Below are 25,904 nucleotides of genomic sequence, written 5' to 3' on the forward strand. Positions count from 1 at the left end.
TGGGGGACTCCGAAAATTTTGACCACCTGGGGTTCTTTAACGTGCACCTAAATCTAAGTACACGGGTGTTTTCGCATTTCGCCCCCATCGAAATGCGGCCGCCGTGGCCGGGATTCTATCCCGCGACCTCGTGCTCAGCAGCTTAACACCATAGCCACTGAGCAACCACGGCGGGTAGCAGAAAAGTAAGTACGGCGGTTATTGAGCAGTCAGATGGGGATGAAACAACTTGCGTTTAAATTATAAGGGTTTGATGATTATTATGATGATGATTACATGAGAGGTTCTCGCTGAATTTTCAGAATTGAGATCGACGACTCTGTAGTCCGAGTTTTGTACTTGTTTTTTATTTATTTCTTCATTCTATTAAAATCATGCCCTAGAATCTAGCTATTATTGCCCCCATACCTATTCACAAATTTTCTTTACTTCATCACTCTTTATTCTTGTTATGTTGAACTACGCGGTTCTTGGCCAATCCCCCAGAGTGGGTATGTGCTACTAACATCTAGGGCTCTACTTCTACATCTACCTCGTCGAAGCCTGCGCTACTCGGGTGGCCGCAGGTTGAGGCATTTCATTGTCTTTACCGTGTCTCAATTTGATCACCGATTTCAGGGTAAAAACTTCAGAGTGAGGGTGGACAATGATTTTCTAAAAAACAACCCCTTCGCTTTTGTTCACATGCGAGTCCCGAAGGGGGCCCACCGGTCGCGTTTGTGGCCTCTTTTTTATTTGGAACCGTCCCACGTCCCGATCTAAAGTCCCACGACCTCGAACGCCAAGAGCGGACAATTTATTCTCGCCACTTCGAACACGCGGTGGCGCGTCCGTGGTGCGTTCACTCTGTCTTGGACAAGTCCACGGTTGCTTTAGGGGGCACCATCAACTGTCCCCGCGCCTTGGACCTCGGCTGGAACGCATTGATGAGCACGCTGTCGAGCATCTCGATGGGCAGCAGCTCGAAGAGGCTGCACAACGCTAGGTCCGTGCTGCCACACCGGTACCGTGCCTTGGGGATCGGATCTGTCAGGGCGCTGGAAGAAGTTACGTGGTTCGATGGATACATATTCATTGGGAGGTTGCTCATTTTGGGGCGAGAGGTGACCGTTGCCATCTCGCCACGGATTCTTCAAATATTATTATTATTATTTTATTATTATTATTTAGTCATACTGTTAACCCTCACTTGAGGGTCGTTACAGGGAGGGTCAGTAATTGAATTGTGCATAGAACAAACATTGAAGATCATTTGTAGGAGAACATTTGCAATACATAGAACATTTGTAGAAAAAAAACACACACAGCTACATGCAAGGAACAAATATAAGCTATACAGTGTGAGCGAAATACTTATCAAGGCCAACCTCAACATCACTCATAGCATTTTTTCGTACCACATCATTCGGTAATTAATTCCACATTTTAATAGCGTCAGGAAAGAAAGAAAAGCGGAATACGTCTGTTCGAGCTATTATTGGTTGCACGAGTGTACTGCGTGTTGTTCGTGGTATGCTTGCTCTCCCGACCATTGCCTCCCCATAATAAGAAATGCATCTTAATTGTGCGTGACTTGGCCTAAATGACGGCTCGAGTGAACGTGGCCGAGGTGCTCGTTACGTTTCCCTCGGTGTGTTCACGATAGGCGTCAGTTTGACAAAGTCAAGCACGGTCTTCAAGTGAAGGTGTATTCCGGAATACGAGAGTTAAGGTGCTTGTTGTGCGAGATGGTACATATTTCTGAGCAGAAGTAATGCCTGTGGACGAATAAGAATAAGAAAAAGAAGAAAACGAATAAGAACAAAAGAGCCAAGTTAAAGCTACTTTTAACATCTCTATGCCTTACTCGCAGTTTTTAGTTCCTGTTTTCTATTGTGTTCGCTGAAATACACCTGTTGAACAACCATTACGCTAGACTAAACCTTCATTTCAAAGAAAATCACATGATACTAAATATCGATTTATTCATAGTGCAACATTATTCAAACTACCGCTTCATTTCCAGTTTTTAGTGGTTCTGAGGAGGGGCCGGTATATTAAACTGGATTAATCGAACTTTAATGGCGTCTTACTACGAAGTGGAAATCCGTGTGGGACGTTTATTCGTGCTGCTTACGCAGTGACCCTTTGATTTGTAGCATCATGACGATAGCTACATAGGACAGATTGTATCACGTGATGATAACAGTCATACGAAGCAGCTACTCATGGGTCTGAGGTAAGATCTGCCATTGTCATGTTGCCGCTGTTCACGGCGGATTTGGTTCTGACGTCCTTTTTTATTCTTGCGTTATGTATTGCCATGCCAGTACCAAAACGTGACGCGACCTATCCGTTCTATACGTCCAACTACAGCTCGCGTTAAGGGATGTCGAAGGCCGTTGAAACATGCGGAAAACATATTTAAGCTACCATCTTTTTATGCTATATAATAAGTTGCAATGCCTCCTTTTTGGCTGTTTACGCCCGCCCCCTTTCTATTACTTCCAGTGGGACCAGTCCCCCTTGCAGGCCTGAGCCATGTTTCAAAACGACAACTGTACTTTTCGTCGGGATTCACTTGTGTGACCACTTGAACATACTGGACAGGCGGCCTCTTTTAGTGAGCAAAGTGCATACTTGGGCGTGCCCTGATAAGCAGCAGAGTGCCGTGAGTACACTTCGCGATTTTTCATTGGAGGCCGATCTTATGCACTACCTATAAGTGACATCATTGTTTAGTCTTTTCGACATTGCGTTTCTTGTTTAACGAGCCGGTCTCGTGGCTATTTTCCTTATGAACCTACGAGGAGTTTTGCATAGATTCTTTCGCTCCTGTGTAATGGGTGACCGTTTTTCCGGTACTTAACTGTGCTTTCCGTGATGGTGCCCGTAAAGACGTTCATTTTGAGCTTCTGCTTGTGTGTGAAGCCTGTTTTATTGATAGTTTCTTCTTTTCCTGTTTTATCGTTGCTTGAGTAAAAAATTGGGGATAGCCAGCTCTGACGTAGCCTACGTCACACGTTCCTACACCTACATAAAAAAAATAAGAAAACATTCATTGGAGTCTCACCAATGGACTGCCTTGGACACGTCGTTGAGGTTGACGTGCATGTACTTCTGCATGCGCTTGGGAATCATGTTCTTGAACGTGTCCAGGTACATTTGGCCGTACGCTTCCTTCATGGTGGGGTTCATTCTGTTGATGACCTCGTTGATGCCAATCTTCACATTTTCAGGGTCCGTGATCCTGGTCCTGTAGAACAATATAACAGAAAGGTTCACTGGATGACGTAAACCTCCAGAGAGCAGTCGAAAAAGAGGTGCCTCATAATGGAGCCAACGTAAGAAAAGTGCTCCTGTCTGAACATCGCCTCCATACTGAGATATTGATTGTTCACCCGCTGTTAGTCTTAGAAAAGCACGATTCAAGGGCATGAAATAAATATAGTATATTCGCGAACAGCTTCCCATACTCGCCGTGGTTGCTCAGTGGCTATGGTGTCGGGCTGCTGAGCACGAGGTTGCGGGATCGAATCCCGGCCACGGCGGCCGCATTTCGATGGGGGCGAAATGCGAAAATACCCTTGTACTTAGATTTAGGTGCACGTTAAAGAACCCCAGGTGGTAGAAATTTCCGGAGTCCTCCACTACGGCGTGCCTCATAATCAGAAAGTGGTGTTGGCACGTAAAACCCCATAATTTATTTTTATTTTAGCTTCCCATGGTAGCGAAGGAAAAGCTACATGGCCGGAGCTTTCGCACCTGCATTCCGGCGGCAAACATACCGGTAGCATTTAACAGCACTTTTGGTTTATGGAGCAGACATTGAATAAGCGCACCATCCACTTGTGACGGTTTCGCATTGGCCCAAACACGGAAGAGAAGAGTAGAATAACAAGCCAAACTTAAGACTGAGTGACCTATTTTGGGCTATTTCGCTGTTTTAAGCAAGGCGCCGATGTCTTCTTTTCCCCAGCGAACTCGTAACTAACGCGCATGAGAATGTGGGACGTTTTTCAGGAGCGGTCTCACTTGTGCTCACTTCGCATCCGTTGATTTCCCTTCATTCCAAAAGAACGTGTTCTTGGGCAATTTGGTGTTCAGGTTTACTGTGTATGTCGCTCTTGGCGCAAAGTGCAGCGCTCGAAGCAAGAGAACCGGAAATACACAGGGAAGCGCGAAGTTCCAACTGTTTATCGCGGACCCGGATATAATTTGTCAATGTTTACCTTCATTGCCAAAGAACGTCTTCCACGAGTGATACACACTTGAGTGAGATCTAACATAAGTGGCACGCACTGGCAGAGCACGAACGCTAGGCTCTATTCAGAGATCAATAGTTGAAGCGCTTGGGGCTAAAAAAAATATCTGATGCAACACATATGTTGGAACCTGTATGTGAAGCGAAATTTTCGTGAAGAGGTTATTTTACTTCTATAAAACTGTTCATCTCATCCTAATTTAAGCTGTTCATAAAGCTCACCCTTCAGGCAAGGCGCGGGCATTACCACCACGTGACTACGTGACTCCTTGCGGCCGTGAATTACGTGAGCTACAATGTCTCTTGAATGGGTGGTGTCGAAAACCACGTCCCAGCGACGCTTGCCTCTAAGTAAACAGAAACTGATTTCGAAGGCTATCCTTTTTGTAGACTTGCATGCGCCGGAAGTGATTGCGGAGCATGAAGCAAATCATGGCCGCCATGCTTTCCCACACCACCTGCTGGCTCGCTTTTCACCTTCCGGATCCGCCCACTTCACTTTTTGAGGAAACAACCTAGCAGGCACACGGTTTGGCAGCAGTGCTCGCAGGATTCACATCAGTAACGAGCATTCTCTGTACGCAGCTCATCGCATTGCCGGGATCTTTATCGCCGCGCGCTGCAACGGGTACCATCGACTGGAGCACTGAACGGACAGCCCAAGCGATACGGATCGTGTCAACCCGCGGCGAAGTTCTGCCAAATCGACACGTGGCTTGGTGCTGAGGAACGGGAGCGCCTGCGCAGAGGACGGCATTCTAGGCCACGGACAGTATATAAGCCGGGATCTTTCTGCTCTGACCACAGTTTGGCAGCAGTGCTCGCAGGATTCACATCAGTAACGAGCATTCTCTGTACGCAGCTCATCGCATTGCCGGGATCTTTATCGCCGCGCGCTGCAACGGGTACCATCGACTGGAGCACTGAACGGACAGCCCAAGCGATACGGATCGTGTCAACCCGCGGCGAAGTTCTGCCAAATCGACACGTGGCTTGGTGCTGAGGAACGGGAGCGCCTGCGCAGAGGACGGCATTCTAGGCCACGGACAGTATATAAGCCGGGATCTTTCTGCTCTGACCACAGTTTGGCAGCAGTGCTCGCAGGATTCACATCAGTAACGAGCATTCTCTGTACGCAGGTGAGGATTCATTCCTTCATTTTAATTATACTGTTGCTAGCACTGCTGCCAAACACCATCGACCCTTTTTTTGTCTCGTTATTGCTGTTTTGTTGAAAGATGACTAAGGAGCTAGAAGTCTTTCAGCGAGAAATACGGAAGGAACTTCGGGAATTTAAGAAAAGTGTGGACTATTGCAGTTCAGTCTGTGATGACATTAAGCCGCTCACGGAAGAGATAAAGTCGTTGCGAAAAGAACTCGCAGAAGCACGGAAAGCTAACGATATTCTCGCGATGGAAACAAAGACATTACGCATGAAAGTTGAAGACTTGGAGGCGTATACCAGAGCAAACAACCTTGAAATAAAGGGTGTGCCTAATCAAGGTGATCCTTCTGAAGTAGTCCAGAAAATTTGCGCTGCAGTTGGGGAACCCATAACTTCCACAGATATTGATATTTGCCACAGAATAGGAACTAAGCACCCCGAGGTGAAGAATATCATAGTACGCTTTGTTCGCCGAGAAAAGCGAAATGCTATTTTCACTAAAGCCAAGAGAGCGCGTCTTTCTGCTAACCAAATTGGCTTCCAGTCCACCGATCCTATATTTGTTAATGAAAACCTAACTCAGCTTGGGAAACAACTTCTGGGTGCTGCTATAGCTAAGAAGCGTGATGTTGGATGGAAGTACGTATGGACCAATAATGGCAAAGTTCTTGCCAGGAAAACAGAATCATCGGAGGTGCTGCGAATCGCTGAACGCAGTGATTTGGACAAAATGTGTCACTAAGTACCCAACTGGTACCTTTAAATGACTCAATCTGCTACGAAATGGCTCTATTTGACAGTTGTCATTACTATGATGCGGACAGTTTTAACAAAGCGGCCGAACATATTGGAAAGCATTTCAGTGCTTTTCATCTAAATGTGCGCAGTATTAAAAACAAAATTTCTGATCTCAGCACGTTCCTTGATTCCTTAGCTATAAAATTTGATGTTATACTGCTTTCCGAAACATGGCTGACTCCGAATGACACTCCTTCACAACTAGACTATTACACATACAATGGTGTTACTAGGACTACAAATCGTGGGGGAGGATTAGCCTTGTATGTGAAAGATTGTCTTACGCATGATGTCATTGATGAGCTAACGTTCGTGACCACTAACCTCGAATGTATTACAATACGATTACCAAATATTGCAGTTACTGCAGTGTATCGGCCACCCACGAGCAGAAAGTCTGAATTTCTTGATACCTTTGAAAGCCTTATATGTAAGTTAAACTTATTGCACGTGCCTTTTTTTCTGATGGGTGACATAAATGTCAACATGATAAGCGATGACGCAGCCACCGTGCAGGTTGAAACTATTCTGAGCACATATCATTGCTCGAACACCATTAGACTGCCCAGCCGAATCACTCATCATAGTGCCACACTGCTGGACGTTTGCATAACAAACGCGCCAACAAATAAGATTGCTTCAGGCCTATTTTCACTCGATCTCAGTGACCACTTACCAGTCTTCGCTCTTTTCTCTACTGCACCTAACAAACCTAACTACACCGATAAAACAACGTATCGAGTCATAAATCAACTCACACTTGAGAAATTTCGCTCGGAACTAGCGCTTACGAACTGGTCTTTCGTATACACAGAACAGGATTCTGATCGCGCATATAGCGTTTTCTTTCGCTATCTCAAAGCATGTTACGATAGCAATTTTCCCATCGTATCGCACACATTAAACAAAAAGAAAATCCGAAAGCCATGGATCAACACGAGCCTTCACAAAAGAATCAAAATAAAAAACAAAATGTATCATAAGTTTGTTCAAACACGTGACCTAGCCGCTCTAAAAGAATTCAAAACGTGTCGCAATAAACTAAATGCCGACATAAGGAAAGCTAAGAAGATATACTATGAATGCCTATTCGCCAAGATTTATAATGATCCTCGCAAACTATGGAATGCAGTTAATAATCTGGGACAATTTATGGAAAACAAAACGCGCTTCAACGTCAAAGCCTTATCCCAAGACATGAGCGAGGATGCGGCTATTATGGCCTTGAATGAATATTTTGCCCACTCCGGCGATTATTTGCCGCCTTCTGAACAGAGTACGCGGGAAAGAATCTGCCGCAGAGTAAGACAGCCTAACACGATTAGTTTAGCCCCAGTGACACCGTTCGAGGTATTAAGCTCGATAAATATACTTCGTAGCAATGTCGCAACAGGTTCTGATGAATTAAGTGCGGCGCCCTTGAAGTATGTTGCCGATCTCATCTCGGAGCCCCTGGCTCATATCATTAATTGTATGTTCGTTTCTGGAGTTTTCCCTTCCGATCTTAAGCTTGCGCGTGTATGCCCTGTGCATAAAGGCGGTGCTCTAAATGACATTTCGAATTACAGGCCAATCTCTGTTTTGCCCGTTCTATCGAAGGTGTTTGAATCTGCCATAAATTGCAGACTAAGGAACTTTCTTAGTAAGTATAACATAATAAACAATGCTCAGTACGGATTCCAGAAAGGCAAGTCCACTGAATTAGCCCTATTAAACGTAAAAGAAGAGATACTAAACAATTTTGAAAACAGGCTGTATACAGTTGGATTGTTTCTTGATCTGAAAAAGGCTTTTGATAGTATAAAACATGATATCCTAGAACAAAAATTATTCGACTACGGAATACGCGGTGTTGCTCTTCAACTTATTAAAAACTACTTACTTGCCAGAAAACAATATGTTAAAGTCGGAAGCTTAACGTCAGCAGAAATTGAACTTAAGCAAGGCGTCCCACAAGGTTCGATCTTAGGACCCTTACTATTCATAGTTTATATTAATGATATATGTAATATCCCTTACACAGAAAAACTAGTTATGTATGCTGATGATACGAATGTCTTTTTTAGTGCTGATTCAATGAAAAGTCTTCAAGTTACTGTAACAAATTATTTAAGGCATTTGGAAGTGTGGCTAAATGAAAACAAACTTGCATTAAACGCACGTAAAACAAAATACGTTATTTTTAGGCCTACGAACAAACCATGTATTAATCTGAAATTTTCATTTCAAGGCACAACATTAGAGTGCGTTCGCAAGCAAAAATTTCTTGGTGTTTGGTTCGAGGAAAACATGTCGTGGAATACCCATGTGTCCAGGCTTGCTTCTGAATTGGGCAAAACTGTAGGCTGTCTGTACAGGTTATCAAACCTAGTTCCATTATGGCTAAAGAAAGCTGTCTATTACGGCCATTTCTACTCTCGCTTGTCTTACTGCGCGCTAGTATGGGCAAAAACGACTGTTCAGTACCTAAACAGACTCGAAGTGTTGCAGAAGAAGGTTCTCAGAATATTTGAAAATTTTTATGGGCACCCTCGCGAACTGCGTACTCATCAGCTATTCATAAAGCACGATATTACTAGAGCAAGTGATCTTTATACATATAAACTACTACTTTATACAAAAAAGAATAAGCTTTATGAGCATTCAGTTGATAGCTCCCCCCGATACTCTCTCCGTAATCAACCCTTACCAGTTCCTTTTTCCCGTACAAGCTACGGAGAATGTCTTCTTCAATACCAGTTACCAGCAATACTGAACAAATTCTTAACTTGTACCAAATTCGAACTACCAGAATATAAATTCAAGAAACATGTGCGAAATATGCTTTTAAACATGTAAGAATCATTCGAACAACATCTTCATTTTGCTATTTGGTATATATTTCATTTTGATGTATAAAATTATTTTTTGCCTTTGCACAAGTGCTTATAAGGATTTTGTGACATCTGCATTATATGCAATTATGTTGTGCACTAAAAGTGTTGAGTTGCGTGTATTATATTTCATGCCTATGTTTTTGTACAGCGTTTCAGATGATTATTTTTGCATTCTGTCTGCTGCTGTTTAATGGGTCCTTGGGCACTCTCAAGATGTCTGCGACATCTTTTCGCCCAAGAACCTCCGACTCGGTGTTGGAAATAAACTTCACTTCACTTCACTTCACTTCACTACCCCCAGAAACAATGCGCAGGAAGCTGAACCTTAACAAAGTAGAGTTTGTAGAAGTTACGTACTGGAATGCGTGTGTTTGTTTCAGTGAGCAAATTTAGGTACTAGCTGTGTAACTGCCCTATTTGGTATAGAACAGAACCGGTCCACCACTGTAGGGAGAGTAGAGAATAACATAAGACGATTAGGTGTATCAGTGCTATCTTGAGTGAGAGCCATTCTGCAAGAAATCGAAGTCCTGAAGGGTGCGCCGATAAAGCTTTCATAAACCGGCGATGCCTTTTCGTAACATTGCGCATAGGAGGACGAAAGAAATAACCTCCGTATTCAGAAATGCATCTTGATTTGAAGCTCATGCTTCACTTCATATAAGTGACGCCTGGTGCGAACGCGTCGAAGACGCTCATTGCGTTTCCTTCGGTGCGTTCACGACAGGCGTCATTTAAATCAAGTCAAGCATGGCCTTCAAGTTAAGATGCATGTCTGAATACGGGAATATTTAGAAAAAGTTTATTTTGACAAGAGACGATACGAACACTGAGTCATAATCACGGCACAATTCCACCGGGACGATAACATGTAAGAAACGAAACACAGCACGTTTTCAACGTAAGTAATGTCCGAGTCCTCACGTACCAACATATAAACACATATACCCACGGAAAGGTACAGTTACACATAAACTAAATGCCACATGTACAAAATGATTTTCAATATATACAGTGTACACAATGGTTATGTACAATGATGATTCGATAGAACACGTTACACAATTTTGAAGTGATGACAAGGAAATTTATTCACCCGTAGGCACGCTTACAGCTGTGGTATGAACGAAAAGTACAATGTAAGGTACATCACATGTAATACATCATACTTGATGTAAACAAAACAGATTAACAAATGAAATAATAAATGGTGTCTTCTTGACACTGGCTTTGCCACGCACAATAAAAACAAAACTCATTACCACATCAACGCAAAAGCATTATTGTTAGCCTCGAATTTATGAAAGGTACCCGGAGCACATATAGATACAGTCTGAACTCAGGTAACAGAATTGAGCATTATTCTGGCTGTAGAAAGACTTTGCCTCGGGAGACGGTTACGTACCGCGTAGACCAGCGGTGAAGAAACTCGGTTTCAGCGAGTTTGAACAACTGTTCTTCAAGATGACCCCATACTATCGCCCGTAGTTTCCGCATTCTGGGGTACATTGCTCTATTTGACTGCCGAGATCGTTCTGCGATGTTGCGGAAGCACCATAAAACGTAGCTAGCGCTGTAGTAGACGAGACTCGCGAACCGATCTCGGCGCTGTGGTGGCCGTACGATGGATATTCCGAACATTCTTGCATCTAGCTTCCAGAAGGTGCGTGCTACAACGCAGTCCTTTACTACATGCGCGTTGGTCTCTGTTTGTGCGCAATATATGCATTTATCGTTCGCTACCATATGCCAGCGTTCAAGCCTGTCTCTTGTAGGTAGAATGCCCCACTGATGTTGCCAATGAAAATCCTTCACTTGAGAGGGCAAATCAGGTGAAAGCACGGCTGTCCATGTTTGTGTAGTAGCTGTCCGTGGAGGTACAGCTGTCTCACACAACATTTCACAAAGTCTGGAAACTGGTGTCATACGCCACTTTGTAATTCTTAGTTGTACAAGCTGGCTTTGCAAGCGCGCAGCCGCCGCATACTGCGGTGCTGGCGCTACCGCCGTCGGAAGCAAGTTGCCTGTGCTCTGCGGCATAAGCGTTCGACGGTAATGGCCCAGCCAATAAAGGAGCAGTAGCCTACCAGGTTACTCATCATCATGAAGTAGATCACATTTACTCTTAGTGCACAACAGCCTACCGAACACGAAGGCTGTTGTGTTGTGTTGTGTTGTTGTTGTGGAACAGCGGAGGATGGAGCACGGCAAGCTCCATCGCAAGCTCCTCCGCTGGATTTAGGCAGACGCAAAAATTGCTGCGCTACGTATTGCGACTTGTTTAGCCAGAACCATGAGAAAATAAGTGAGTTTACTACTCGTACTGTTGGTGACGGCGGGAGAGCTACCCTTGCAGCAAACCACAGTTTACTGCACAAGACGTTCTTAATGAAGAAAGCCCTTTCTGCCAGCGGCAGTGGGGACGCAGTCACTGCTTCTGACTGTTCTTTAATGGAGCTGAAAATGTCTCTCCACGTGTGAGGTGAAAGACCACTTGTACAACATTTGATACCTAGTATTTGTATATGCTCGGTCTGTTTATTGTCCCCTGGTAGCGTTATTTCGCTGCGACCTAAATTTAATGCTTCAGATTTCCTCATATTTATTTTGCCCCCTGGCACTGAAGCATATTGATTATAAATACGAAATGCCTCTACAAGACTGTCCCTATCCCGTAGAAACAAAGTGATGTCATCCGCATACGCCGATACATTTATGCACCCGGATCCCGGCATAAGAAGACCTCTTATGAGTGGGCTCTCGCTAAACCGCCTTAACAACGGGTCAATCGCAAGCACAAACAATATGGGTGACAAAGGACAACCCTGCCGCACTCCCCTTGTCACATCAAATCTAGGTGTTAAAATGCTGTTAAGCAGTAGCTCAGCTATTGTTCGCGAATACAACATCCGCAGGATGTCTACAAAGTCTTCAGGGAAGTTATAGCATCGTAAAACCTCAAATAAGTACTGGTGTTCTAAGCGGTCGAACGCTTTGGCTTGGTCCAAGCTTACTAATACTCCTGAAGCTTCACGAGCTGTTGTGCATTGTATAATATCACGTGTTAAGTTGAGAGACGAAAAAATACTCCGACCCGGCACGGAACATGTTTGATGTACACTGACTATTTTCGGCAATAATATCTTCATGCGATTTACGAGAAGGGTTGTCAATATTTTATAGTCTGTGTTAAGCAGCTTTATAGGCCTCCAGGATGAGGTTTCTGCAAGGTTGGAGTCTGGATTTGGCAAGAGCATTACGCGGCCCCGATTAAACGATTTAGGAATACCTTTCCGTGCAAGAATGCCGTTAAGGAGCGACACTAAGGCAGTACCTACTTCCTCCCAGCAAGATCGGTAAAATTCGACTGGTAAGCCATCTGGACCGGGTGTTGATCCGCTCTTCATAGATCGTATAACATCAAAAACTTCTTGCAGATTTGTTGGAAACAATAAATTCTGGCCTTCTGTATCTTCTACTTGAGGTAGGTTAGCGCAAAAGTCTGAAATTTCTTCACTCAATAGCTCTGCATTACAAATCTTTTCCGATGAAAATGCGTCTGAGAATCAGTTCCAAAAAATTCTTTCGATATCTCGCCTCGCACCGCTCTCTGTGCCATCTTCTATTATAACCCTTTCAATGAAAGAGCTGCCATTTTGCCTCCTGCTGGACGCACGAGCCAGCCGCAGTACCTCAGGGTCGGAAATTGGCCTGTTGATCATCCACGCCTTTGCAGAGGTGCGAGATTACCAGCTCATAAGTATATGGTAGCGTTCACGCTGATGATCTAGGTATTCGCGCATTAACTGTGTTTGGGAGTTACCGTCTCCTACTATTCTTATCCTTCTCAGGCACTCACAAAGCTGTTCGGTCTCTTTTCTTTTTCTTTTCCTGCTAGATGCTATGCATACTGACCTCCACCTTTCCTTTAAAATATCCCATGCTTCGATATTGCATTCATAATCGCAAACTGTTGTAGCTACTGACGCTTTTAGTTCGGTTACAGTCACCTGGTCACGCAAAGAAGCAATGTCTAGTCTCCACATGTCAGTGCGTTCACCTGGCCTTCCTTCGAGGTTCAATATGACAGCGAAAGGGCGATGATCTTAAATGTACATGGCGTCCGCGGGGAGATCGAGGATGCTGCACTGGACAATTTGCATTGTTAATTCAGGGGGGAAATACATTCGATGTAGACGATATTGCGATTGCCTTTGCTGCCATGTGGCACCAAAACTTCCGCCATGCATATGGACCCAGGCATCCGATAAATTGTATTCTTTCACTATACGAGATAATTCAGTTGCGTGCGTATTGGAAGCATTGTCGCCGCCCTCGTGAGTCGCGCATGGGGTCGAGCACACAGTTAAAATCGCCAACGATAAAGAATGGGTGGTTGTCTAACAAAAAAGGGGAGAGTCTCGCAAAGAAGTCATTGCGGTCTGACCGTACGGCGGGTCCATAGACATTCAATGCCCGAACTTTCCTCTCACCCCAGAAAAATCAAAAGCTATTGTGTAAGCAACCGAATTACCAATAGAGCTTAGGGTTACGGGGAGAGGATCTATGGTTTTCTTCCTAGGTCCAATTGATCCTGGCATCTGTCCCAGGCTTGGTACTTCGAATTTCGGGCCAAATATAAGGATGCCTTGCATTAAAACTTCGAAGTGAGGCAACATATCACGTCGCTTTCGTCACCGCTCTATAACTTCTATGCCTAATATCGGTGATTGCTCTTTGCACAGCGTTATTTGAGAAGCGCGAGCCAGAGATAAAGCGTCTCACTTGTACAGCATGGGCTCCACTGTGGACACGTTCACTTGCCACTTGTACAGCTCACGCCGCAGGCCGTCGGCGAGCGAGCACAGCGCCGCGGCCGCGGCGGACGTCCCCACAGATCCGGGTATGGACATACGGCCTGCATTGACAACAGGGTGAAACTAAAGCCCCTTAACCTTCGTAAAGTAGCGACATTCTCCTCCTCCGCCTTCACTCCTCCTCATTTCTCCTCTCTTTCACGCTCCCTCCTCGACCGTGGCGCCGCCTACACTGCTTGATCGTAGCAACGGCGCCAACATGTGCTCCTCGCCACTCCGTAGACGTTTCTCGAGCAAAAATGGCGCTGATGCGCGGTGCGAGGGCCCACGTGATGCTATTAGGCCAATAGCGACGCGGCGTCGGCCTCGGCCAGAGCACGAGGACGAGGCCGCATTCTTCAAAGCGCGCTGCTACTTTACGAAGTTTAAGGGGCTTTAGGTGAAACGACGGCAGCGCGATCAACGAGCACGAAGAAGAATAGACAGCACAAGTGTCTTGATGCTTTTTCGTGTCTTTTGAGCGACACGTAACGCGAAGGCGACCTTCGTATAGAGCCGCACTCGGTGCCACCATTATGAAGAAAAGATCCTAACGAAACCTGCTGGAACGTCCTAAGGACAGCTGAAAAGGCTCGCAGACTTGCTGGAGCTCTGGGATGGCAGAGACCACACTTGAGCAAGATGTACGCCTTGCAAACGCTTATGGTGATGAGTAGCGTTAGCACTGCTGGATAAGCCAAGGAGGCGAGATAACCCTGAAGAGAATTCAATGTGCTAGAAATATACTGCGTAATGGTTAACATGTGGCGAGATGGCACGGATCTGTGGTGAAATGAGAGTGGCTCGATAAACAAAGACGAGGAAGAATGGAAACTAAAAGAGGCTGTAGTTTATTACGATACCTTGATTTCATCATTGGTTGGTACCTACTCACCCAACTTTCATGCAAAGAGCAATAAAGGGAAGATCGTTAAAGTGCGAAGGCTTTGCAAATGCGTCAACGTCACAGACAGCCCAAAGAGTTCACGGACATAACTCGGTAAAGCAAGATTTCTTCCCAAATTTGCTTCCCTACCAGACCTCACTACACACACTTTCAATGCCTCTGAAATAGAGGTACAAGGTGATGCAGGGTCGCGGTAAAGAACGATTCAATGCAGTAGTTTAGCATGGCGTGACTGTTACACGGCTTCATTTTCCGGTACCGCTCTACGCCCCTCACTTTACCGCGCATGCGCACTCGGCTTCAGGCAAAATAAAACTGTTGAACAGCAACGCTAAGCTAAAATACTCAAATAAGGAGATCAGGAGAGAAAAGGAAGCCGATGAGACAACCACTATTCTATTTGTGGTCTCTTCCATCCCGCTCTTATATTTTATGCCAGTGCTGTTTAGCACCCTGCATTCTAACAAGGTTCTAGACAGTTATTTGTTTTATATTATTTTAGTTCAGCTTTTCTTTCTAACATAGAAGAAGCCCAAGAGGAAAAATGAAGGTCTGCCTCACTGGTAGGGCTTCCGGACCGCGTTTTACAAGGTGGGTAGGAAACGCCGCTAGTAGATCATAAAAGCACGTTAGACGTTTCGTTAGGATGATGGAATTATGCGTTTTCTATTCACAATAAACGACGTTTGACGTACAATTGCTCTGTCGCCCGCCTGAGCTTTAGGAGACCAAGCGTTTGCCCAGGAATCAATTAGCCCCTACCGTGCACGCTGGACATGATGACGATGCGGCCTTTGCTCTTCCTGAGCAGCGCGATGCCCTCCTTGACGAAGCGCATGGTGCCGGTGACGTTGACGGCGACAAGCCAGCGCAGCTCGTCGAACGACATCCACTCCAGCTCGCCGTAGTTGGTCACGCCCGCGTTGGCCACGATGCCCCACAGCTCTGCGGTCCAAGCGACCCCTTTGTTACGCGCGCTGCGACGAGACGTCCAACAGACGCGCGTCGGTGGGTGTGAAAGTTCGAGTCAGCGACCATTATTTGGCAAAGTGATAGCTTTAGAGCGAGCATCTTTCTTTGGCTACCGTTAGCGCTTTTTATGCGAAGCATATTACTAGAGCTCAACCCAGCTCTTCAGGCGCGGCGGTGTCGCCTTCAATACCACGTGACACCGTGACGTCACGACAGAGGAGAAACGGGGCTCCAACTCGCGCCGTCGCTCGCGGCGTCGCCTTCAAGGCTGACCACGTGACACCGTGACGTCACGACAGAGGAGAAACGGGGCTCAAACTCGCGCCGTCGCTCGCGGCGTCGCGGCGGTATATAAGCAGCTGCGCTTGCCTCTGCTAGACACTCACGAGGTGAGATGCCTCCTGGACACAGAGCTGCTCGTCAGAATGAGAAGCGAAGGTTGCGGCGTGCTACAGAGACTGATGAAGAGCGGGAAGAACGTCTGGCCAAGCAACGTGCTCAATATGCGGCTCGGCGACAGGTTACTTACCAAGTTTAGCCACCAATATGCTTCGCATCTGACTAGGCTTAACCAAGCTAAGCCTCAGCCAATTTTTTTTTTCGGACACAGTATCTTGTACATTGGAGAGAGCAACGCCGTTGCGCTGGTGACAGCACTCGTCATCGATGTATGGATGAATGGATGGATGTTATGAGCGTCCCCTTTGGAACGGGGCGGTGGGTTGCTCGACCAAGGTCTTGCTATTTTACTGCCTAATGTCCTACCCAAGTTAAAGAAGTAAAGAAGAAACAAAACCACTATGACCTCACCCAACCCCATTTTCTGACCCCCTATTGCGAACTTTCCACTCCTCCACTACCAACGCCACCGGCCTCTGGCGGCTGCGGGAGAGCACTGTTTGCGCCGACGGCGGGAACGGAAGAAGGCAACCGCTTTCTGCACCGCTACTCGCGCTGCTGGAGGCAACACACATACATCGAATTCGTCTAATAGTCAATATACTACCGCTAAAAGTGCACCGGCTTTGTCCCCTTCGATTTATGTAGTGGAACAAGAAACACTACCTGAATATTCTCATGATAACATATATGGTCCTACAAGTACATCATTCCTTTAATTAAGGGAATGCTTTATAGAAGCTGTATTCATTTCGAAACAAAATTGAGAGCGCTGCAGCCTAGACGCCGATGTGCGGAGACAGGTCATTTATTATCATTATTATTATTATTTTCACATATTTAGGGCTTTCCTCAGTGTTCGGAAAAAAAACACGGAATAGGTGATGTCTTGCAAATAGTTTTATTAGGTATCTCATAGGACGTTATGCAACGTTTTAATAAGACGAACGCGCTAAAACTATACTCAATTTTTCGCATAATGAAATGCAACGATTTAGCTTGCTAATTACGAAGTGGCGCAATTTATTATGACTACTCGTTAGCTGTTATCAGCCAGCGTCTCACCCTTCATCCTCGAAGGCGATATATATTAACGAATGAGTTGTTTGGAGCGAGAAAGACAATGGTTAGCGTAATATTTGACAGCCGTTCATGGAACGTGGTTCCACGTCATTGTTTTTCACTCCTAATCGCTTGTTCAGTGAATCCATTATTCGACCAATCAAAGGATCATTAAAGAGTAAGTAACTCTATGGACCAACAACTTAATCACTTTAACGATCACTCAAGTAATCAGTGTTTTAATTAATGGACCAGTCAAACGTCTTCCGTCCGTTAATCGACAAGTCAGTCAAAATATCAACCAATCATTTTAAAGATTCTTCTTGTATCGGGAAATTCAATGGGTCGGTCCAAACATCGTAAATGGATGGGAACGCTATGAAAGTCGCTGCGCCTTCCCATTATGTCGGAGACCTGGTGGCATGTGATGGAGATCTGCGAGGTCCTTCAGTTTATTTATTGATGTATTTATTTTTTCATAGTAAATCTCTTTAGCAGTTCCAACACAAGAATGGGCCGACAGCACAAATGAACGATGACAAATGAAATAAACATTTACGAATACAAAGCACTCAAGGTAAAAATAAAAAAAAACAGTCTCATGTAAAATGAACACGTAAGAAAATATCGTAGTTTAAAGTGATAATAAAGGAGAACATTCGAGGCGACTCCAAAATTACTGTACGGGCAACGATTGGATGTTGTCAGGCATTCGAAACCATAGCTGTATGATCCAGGAAAGAAAGCTGTATTGAAGTAAGTCCATCCAAGAATGAAATAGATATGTTATAGATATAGATGTAGAATACATGTAGATATAGACAGTTCATGACTGTTTCCGATGGATGATAATTATTTAGCACACGTTAAGCAGCGGTTCAGAAATCCCCATTATCTCCGAGATCGGGCTGCATGTGCTTGCAGGTAATCTCGAAGGTCATGAGCTTTTTGCCTTCTGCTATCTTACTTGGTCAGCTGCGACGTACCTTTATCGCCGAGCTGTGCGGCCACCGTCTTGTATGCCTGCACGATGCTGTCCTCCTCCATGTAGTCCAGGGCCACCACGTTGACCCGCATCTCCTTGAGGACAGTCGCCCCATCCGAGGCGGGGTCCAGACAGCCGGCGTACACCTCGAAGCCGTGCTCGTGGAGACGCCGGGCGGTGTGCAGCCCCAGCCCGCTGTCGCAGCCTGGCAGTTACGGGGCGAAAGAGCGCGGAAGCAATTCAACTCAGTCAATTCAGTCTTTATTTTTCCCTTGGACAGAGAAGGAGACAGGACTAAAAGCTCGTAAGCTTGACAGAGGTCCTGCCCCCTTTATCAACTTGGCAGTACAGTACACAGGCAGAGATTTTAAATTTTCCAAATAAACACTGAAACAAAATATGAAAACACTTTGTAAAAAGCAGCGCTATGCATTGCAGCACAAACATAGGTATTAGAAAAACAAATAAGTGGTCATGGGGAAACGAAAAAAAAAAATAATAACAGGTATAGGTTTAAACTGAGTGCAACATTACGTAATCTTGCCAAGAAAAAATCGCTTAATAACATCACTTGAATGCTGAAAGGGGTCAAACAATTCTTCGTTTAATTTATTTAATAATACTGGAACAGTATAAAAAAGAAAATACTCGGCATAATATGCCCTAGGCGTCGGCATTAACCAAATTTCTTTATGTCTAGTCTGCAGGATATGCGTGTTTTTCTCAAGTTTTGCCAGATAACTAATATAATGTTCATCACTGTGTGAAGAGCGTTTATGGGTCATTAAAGTCTATAATTGTATAAACTATAGATTGGCAGGATTTCATATATTAAACACAAGTCATGTGTGGGGGAACAATAAGGAACACCAGCAATGCATCTTACAGCTCTCTTTTGAAGAAGGTGAAGCTTGGATAAATTTGTGACACCCGTAGTGCCCCAAACGGTACAACAATATTGCAAAAGAGAAAGAACTAATGAGTTGTATAGCAATAGCCTAACTTTCACAGGAAGCACGCTTGGCGAATCACGTGTCGGCCGCATTTAACTGTTTATGTTAAAGGTAAGCACGCGAAACACTTCAGGCTGGTAAACGTTTTGAAAACTTTCCTCTTGTTAATATCGCTGTAGTGGGTTGATTAGTGGAAGAGAAAATGAAGGTAAAAGTTCATTTTTTTATGTTGATGCCGAAACACCAACGTCAGTACGTAAATGTGACGTCACGGTTTTCAAAATATCTTTTTTGTTTTAAACTGGGCTGTTGTGGACTCAGCACAACTTCACAGAACTTGCTAAGTTCGATCTTTGACTCTTCTGGAAAACAATGTAGGTCATCCTTGTCGATAAACGTTTGATTATAGGCCCGTAGAGATGTTGCCACAATCCCTGACTACGTGGGGAGTTGACGTGCAGAGTTCCAAGAAGGCCTCACCACGCGTCTTCCTTTTATGCGAAGCATATTACGAGAGCTCAACCCAGCTCCTCGGGCGCGGCGGTGTCGCCTTCACTGACCTTTGACCCCATGCCATACCACGTGACACCATGACGTCACGACAGAGGAGAAACGGGGCTCCAACTCGCGCCGTGGCTCGCGGCGTCACTCAACTCTCGCAAGATGGGCTGGGTGGGAATCGAACCAGGGTCTCCGGAGTGTGAGACGGAGACGCTACCACTGAGCCACGAGTACGATGCTTCAAAGCGGTACAAAAGCGCCTCTAGTGAATGCGGTGTTGCCTTAGAAACGAGCTGTTTCTCAGGCTCAGGCGTGCGTCGCTTGCTCAGGCGCAAATTTCGTTGCCGCGCCGAACGCTGCGTTGCTCGACGCTCACCGCGTCCAATGCGGGGCGCGTAGTCGCTGGCGTGTCGACGGGAACGCTGTCGCGTTCCACTCTTGAAGGCGAAGCAGAGTAACGCATGAGTTGTTTCTTCGTCTAGCCGAACCAAATATAGCCAAGCAACAGCAGTTCACCAGGCTAAACAGTGGTTCAACAACTAAAATTAAGGCTAGTATGCTTCGCATCCTGGGCTTAACCTTAGCTAAGCCACAGCCATTTTTTTTGCGTCTTTCGTGGGATATCCAGCCTCGTCTCATGATAAGAGGGCTTTCATTTTTTGTATTTTACAAGGGTAATTTACAATTACACTTAAAATTATTTTTCTCTTTAGTGTTCCGTCAGCAACAGGTCATGAATGCAAGTGCACATGAAACGGAACATGTATGCATTACCCAGCTAATCACCTTGTCTTAGTCTACCTCTCATTATCCTTCGTATCCACGTGCCCGCTCTTGATTTTCTCTGACGCTTCCTTGTCGCGAAAGTCCTCATCCGGCTGGGCACGGTGTGGACCGCGCACGCTGGGAAAGGCTCCATTTCTGTCTCTGAAGTGCGAACGACTGTCACGCTATGATAGTCCTGCCTTTCGAGCTGAAGCCTGTCGTCAGTGGGGCGAGTTCCGCAAAGTGGGAGGGCAGGGACAATCGTTGGCCAGGAGATGCTTTCTACAGGAGGTACAGTAGGTCCCCTCCTAATTCGCCATTAACAGGACACGTTCGAGTTGTGAGCAGTGTTATACGTCCACATACGGAGCTCGTTCGCGTGGCATGTGATCTCGGCATACTCGCATAGTTGCTGAGCAACTGGGGCAACTCCTCGTCGCTGGGCAACTCCTCGAAGCCAAACAGTCGCAGTGCTTTCGACTAATGCTATGCACACTCTGGAGCAAAAGTTCAAAGGCCAATGCTGTTCAGAATACTTTTTTTTCCTGTGTAGCTCGGTATGCCGATTGAAATAAAGTGGTACAGACTACGTGCTTGTGTTCGACCAATGCAACGTATTGAAGAACACTTCAGGAAGTCAAAGGCACAAGAAGAGGCGGACAAAAAGATAACACAGTACGGGCGTTTACTTCTGAGTTTATTCAGATTCGTCCTTGTCCGCGTCGTTTTGAACCATTTGCTCCCTGAAGGGCTCACTATCTATAGATCAAACCAAGACTGGAGAAATTACACGTTGCGGAACTGTGCTAGAAACATTTGTATTTTTTTTGCCGACCTGATGGTCTCCAAACTTTCGGTCGCAACTGTGCACCAAAGTTTAAGGGACAAGAAGCAGAGGTGAAAAGATGGGAATACCTCTACAACAGCGAACCAGCGAATAAGAACATTTCGTCCCCGTAAACACGCCACACGTGATAACATCGACGTCTTCACGTTCGTTTGCATTCTTTTTTCAGCACAGACACACAACACTACACGGCGCTAAAAAAAAAAAAACACGGACGTTAGAGGTGGAAGGGGAACCGGTCCGAACTCCGGCTCGGATCTCACCGCTGACGAAGACGGTCGGATGCTTGAGCCGGACCTCTTGGCGGTACCGGCGGTCCATGAGCTCGGCCAGCTGGAAGCCCACGATGCCCGCGAAGATGGCATTCGAGACGAATCCGACGAGGAAGCGCAGAGGAGGCGTGATGCTCAGCACGAGGAAAGTGATGCTGGAGAGCACGACCATGCCTAGCAGGCGGTCTCGGGCACCGCCAGGTTGATCCATGGTTTGCCAGCGTGGTCCGCCCCAAAGTCGCCACGGGTGGCTCTAAGGCGGACGGAGGCGAAACTCCTCCTCGCATCCGGCGTCTTCTTCCTTCACAGACACGCAAGATTCGTGAAATCTGCACCGAGTGTTGGCTCATACCCCGTAGTGGGTGTGAGTCACAAGTTGAGAGGAGGACAGCAACAACAACACAGACTATAGGGCTATTTCACGATTGCTATTTTTGTCTAAAGCCATTGGAGCCCTGAACAAAGGGCCCCACCCCATGCTAAACCCAGTCAAGAGCGTCCAAGAAGACACCGATGGATTACAACAAAAGACCATGTAATTAGATACCAATAAATGTATTTGATGATGATGATGATGTTAGTTCACGCAACACCTGATGATTGATGATTACGATGATAATGATTATGATGAGCTTAGATATGTGTTATGGGTATCAGTTTCGAAATGTTTAATTATATTGAATAAGAACGGGAATAGAATATAGAGATAATTTCGTAAACCGCCATTCATTTAAAATGATTGTCTTTTTTTCGTTTCTTGTGAACGTTATTTATTTTATGAAGTCTATACTTTCGGTGCTTCGACTCTTCGGAACTGCCACTCAAGACTTCCTCTTGGGTACTACGGTATCTGTTTGCCAAATTCCGACTTTGATATGTTTGTTTCGACTAATTCAATTTTAGTTTGGGCTGTATTTATTTGGTATATAGTTCTTACTTACTTTTGATTATTTATTTACTTGCCTCGATCTCGTTCTTTCATCTCCGAACTTCCTAATCTGATATAGTGCTTATGTCACTGGCATTTCACAAAGCGTATTTTAATTTCGGGACACGCAATGCCTGTCCATTCCCCCGGCACGGATATAGGTGATTGACAGGCCTCCCATATCCATATCCATATGTTAACGCGGCCTCGATATCGCAGCCATGTTTACATGAAGGCGACAGTAGCGTAATTGTCGCATTACTTGGCGCATCACGCGAATTACTATGTGACAGCGTTTACATGTGGCACATGCCCCTTCGTGCAAAAACAGGCAAGAGCCTGTTTCCAGCGATTTGTGTTCCACCAGTGAATGATGGAGAGGATGCAGCGACAGCTCCTCAGTACGACACGTCATGTGATGTGTTAGGAATGCGGTAGGATGCGCCAGTTATCGCGTTCATGTAAACGCGACTCATGAAGTAGAAGTCAACGATTGGCGTTAGTCTTCAAACATTTATCGTCACAGGGCTGGTCTGGCGCCCTTTCATCTGCGCCCAATCTGTGGAGATGAGACTATAGGTAATTCCTTTATTATTATGCCGCCCCTTTTCTTCTTAAGAAAAAGAAAGAGAATTGTAGAATTAATCTTTAGACAATTTGTTTTAAAATTTTTCATTGTGTATATTCTTTCTCTTGGAAAGAATATACCTGAAACCTCACCTGACGTGAACCTCACCTGAAAACTGCCATGCAGGTGTTTGCTCAGCCATGCAGAAATTTTCAATTGTTTCAGGGAGATTCTCTTAAGTTTTTCAGATGTTACATTTATTAATTTCTTCTTGACAATTATTAACTAATTTTAGCAGTAACTGCAATTTTCTGATACCATCCTAATCTTGGTCAATCCCCTGCAGTGGGCATGCGCCATCATCGAAGTAAAACGAAACGAAACGAAGCCGCAGTCACGTGGTCTTCTGGCTGGAATGCATTGCCAACGACTCGTGGTGTTGATGAGAAAGATGTTTTAAGGAGGAACAGCACATAGCCTGACTGACAGCATGTTAGCCTAGCCTAACTAAATGGGAACAGAAGCACGGTATGGTAATATGAGAATACGTAGGACAATGCTTGTCATTGCACTAATAGTTCTACGTGTGGCCTCCAAGATCTCAAAGGCGAGCCGATGCCGTCTCGCATGGCACGTGCTTTGGTTAAATTAGTTGCCGCATGACGGTGCCACCAGCGTTGCTGCGCGTGTGTTCGTCATCGGTATTCGCGTACTCCGTAAGCGGCAATCCATGTACGGCGACTGTATTTTTGATGGGTTTACCCGAGGAATGAAATAACAACATCTGACCCTACCAGAATCGCCGCTGAAAGTGTTGCAGGTCTTTGATAACCAACATTCTCAAGTGCAGGTGTTTTCGGTGGAGCACTGGACAGCTATACCGTTTCATAAATTTTCATTCAGCTTGTGGATTGCTGCAAAGCTTATTTACCGTTTCCCCTTGTATCGCTTCTCGCGTGGCCTTTTAGTTTCAAATTTTCTTCCTCCAAGTTTGTCCATACTTTATTTTTTGGTAGAATGCAATGATAAGATGCCTTCTCCTCTAATGTTATCCCGCTGCCGTTCCTGACTTGTGCGTACCTGGTTGTATGCACTGTGACCAATATTTATTGATATGGAGATATCCTTCTCATGAAACGATTGTGTAATCACACCTCAAAACTATCAGCAATGGTTAGGGTCATACCACTGGATGAGGAGCACGCAAGTAAAGCCATTTACGACATTGAATAGCGCCACTGACAGAGGCAGTTGTCCCAAGGCTGCAAGGTTTGATGACCTCGCTGCGGGATTCACAGAAGTGCAAGTCTCATTTGGTTTTTGGTAGTGGACACAGAAAAGTAGCTGTTTTGCCCTTAAATTCTTGGTGTTTCCCTCATAGTGGGTATGCGCCATTTGTGCAGAGGACCACCATCATCATTCGAAGCAGTGGGATGCAATAATAGGCTCCGTAAGTCTGGCACTGTTCCCTGCGACATCGGTTGCAATGCGCGTTTCCGTACTTCGCCTCGGAAATAGAGTTTTGACCGCTGAAGTCCGCTCACAGATCAAGCGATGTCGCTCTGTTATTCTAAATACTACACGCTAACTAGAAAATAAGATCTGGTGAGTGTCCCCGAAAAGCAAGTACTACGCTCGACTTAGTATTGATGACGTGATGTTCACTGAAATTCGCCATGAACTTCAGGCTTCATCATAAAACGAGCAACACAAAGATCTAAGTCAACAAGATCTGTGTGGCTAAATTAAATGATGATGATGATGATAATGATGATGACGATGTTCTCATACTGTGACTCTTACCCACGCTGGGGTTTGGGCAAGCATTGTGTCTCTGATCTTTTACCGAATGTTCTGAAGTATTGCCAATGCGCTTAAAAATAAATAAATTAAAAAGAACATTCGAAGATTTATTCGTTTAGTCGATTGTATGCAACCACAAACGGCATCAAATACGTCCCTGTGGCTAAAACCCAGTACTGACGCGGCGAACGTTCGTATCTTTTCTGATGTTGAAATTAACCCTACCCTCCGTGTGGTTGCTTAGGCTATGATGTTGGGCTGCTAAGCACAAGGTCGAGGGACCGAATATCAGCCACGGCGGCCGCATTTTGATGGGGTCGAAATTCGAAAACATCCGTTTAGGTGCAGGTCAAAGAACCCCAGGTGGCCCAAATTTCCGAAGTCCTCCACTACGGCGTGCCTCATAATCATATCGTGATTTGGGCACGTAGAACCTCATAATTTAATTAAAATTAACCCCAGTTTGGTAAGCGGAATTCCTAGAAGTCGTTTTCTTAATAATTTATACCGGTGACATGAGAGAAAACAGTGATCTAGGGATTCTGTTTCTTGGGAGTATTGACACAGGGGCGATATCGTCAGACCAATCCTGCGCAAGTATAGGTTTAAGGCGGAGACACGGCAGTGTAATCTGGTGATCACTATACTTCCGATTGTCTTGATAAACACCACCGCATTTTCCATAGAAATTATAAGTGCTGAAAGTCTGTCCATGTCATTATCGATTTAATGACATCTTTACGAATTGCCATTTGTTGGGCGTGTTGGTAAAATAGGCTTTCATCTTTACGAATTCTGTATTTTCGATATGTAATCGCGGTTATGTGCGCAATTACTGGAAAAACCGATGTAATCTGTCCACTCAGGGATGGTCGCGCTAATGAATATGCCGTTTCGTTTAAATGTAATCCACAGTGACCGGGTACCCATTATAGTTTTACAAAATTCAAGTCCGGTGGCACTAATGTCACAAAAGTCTTCTAAGCTGGTGAATTGGATGAAGC

General features: G+C 45.2%; 1 protein-coding gene across 1 annotated transcript; it reads right to left on the reverse strand.

The window, feature by feature from the left end:
* Positions 1-780: 780 nt before the first annotated feature.
* On the reverse strand, positions 781-21,908 carry LOC135912203 (dehydrogenase/reductase SDR family member 9-like). The gene is made up of 6 exons (XM_065444581.2): positions 21,593-21,908; positions 18,265-18,468; positions 15,608-15,790; positions 13,868-14,000; positions 3,053-3,235; positions 781-1,037 (listed from the first exon to the last, which is right to left on the reverse strand). The coding sequence occupies exons 1-6, from the start codon at positions 21,810-21,812 to the stop codon at positions 842-844; spliced, it is 1,119 nt and encodes a 372-aa protein (XP_065300653.2). The 5' UTR covers positions 21,813-21,908; the 3' UTR covers positions 781-841.
* Positions 21,909-25,904: the final 3,996 nt, after the last annotated feature.

This window comes from Dermacentor albipictus, chromosome 10 (genome assembly GCF_038994185.2).
Source record: "Dermacentor albipictus isolate Rhodes 1998 colony chromosome 10, USDA_Dalb.pri_finalv2, whole genome shotgun sequence".
In the NCBI taxonomy this organism is placed as follows: domain Eukaryota; kingdom Metazoa; phylum Arthropoda; class Arachnida; order Ixodida; family Ixodidae; genus Dermacentor; species Dermacentor albipictus.

What these genes read in the sequence shown, in the direction of transcription:
- LOC135912203 (XM_065444581.2), bottom strand. Translation starts at nt 21,812, where the DNA reads ATGGATCAACCTGGCGGTGCCCGAGACCGCCTGCTAGGCATGGTCGTG. An exon ending in CGCACAGCTCGGCGATAAAG is followed by an intron (nt 15,791 to 18,264) that starts GTACGTCGCAGC and finishes CTTGGACCGCAG; the next exon opens with AGCTGTGGGGCATCGTGGCC. An exon ending in GTGGAGCCCATGCTGTACAA is followed by an intron (nt 3,236 to 13,867) that starts GTGAGACGCTTT and finishes ATTGTTCTACAG; the next exon opens with GACCAGGATCACGGACCCTG.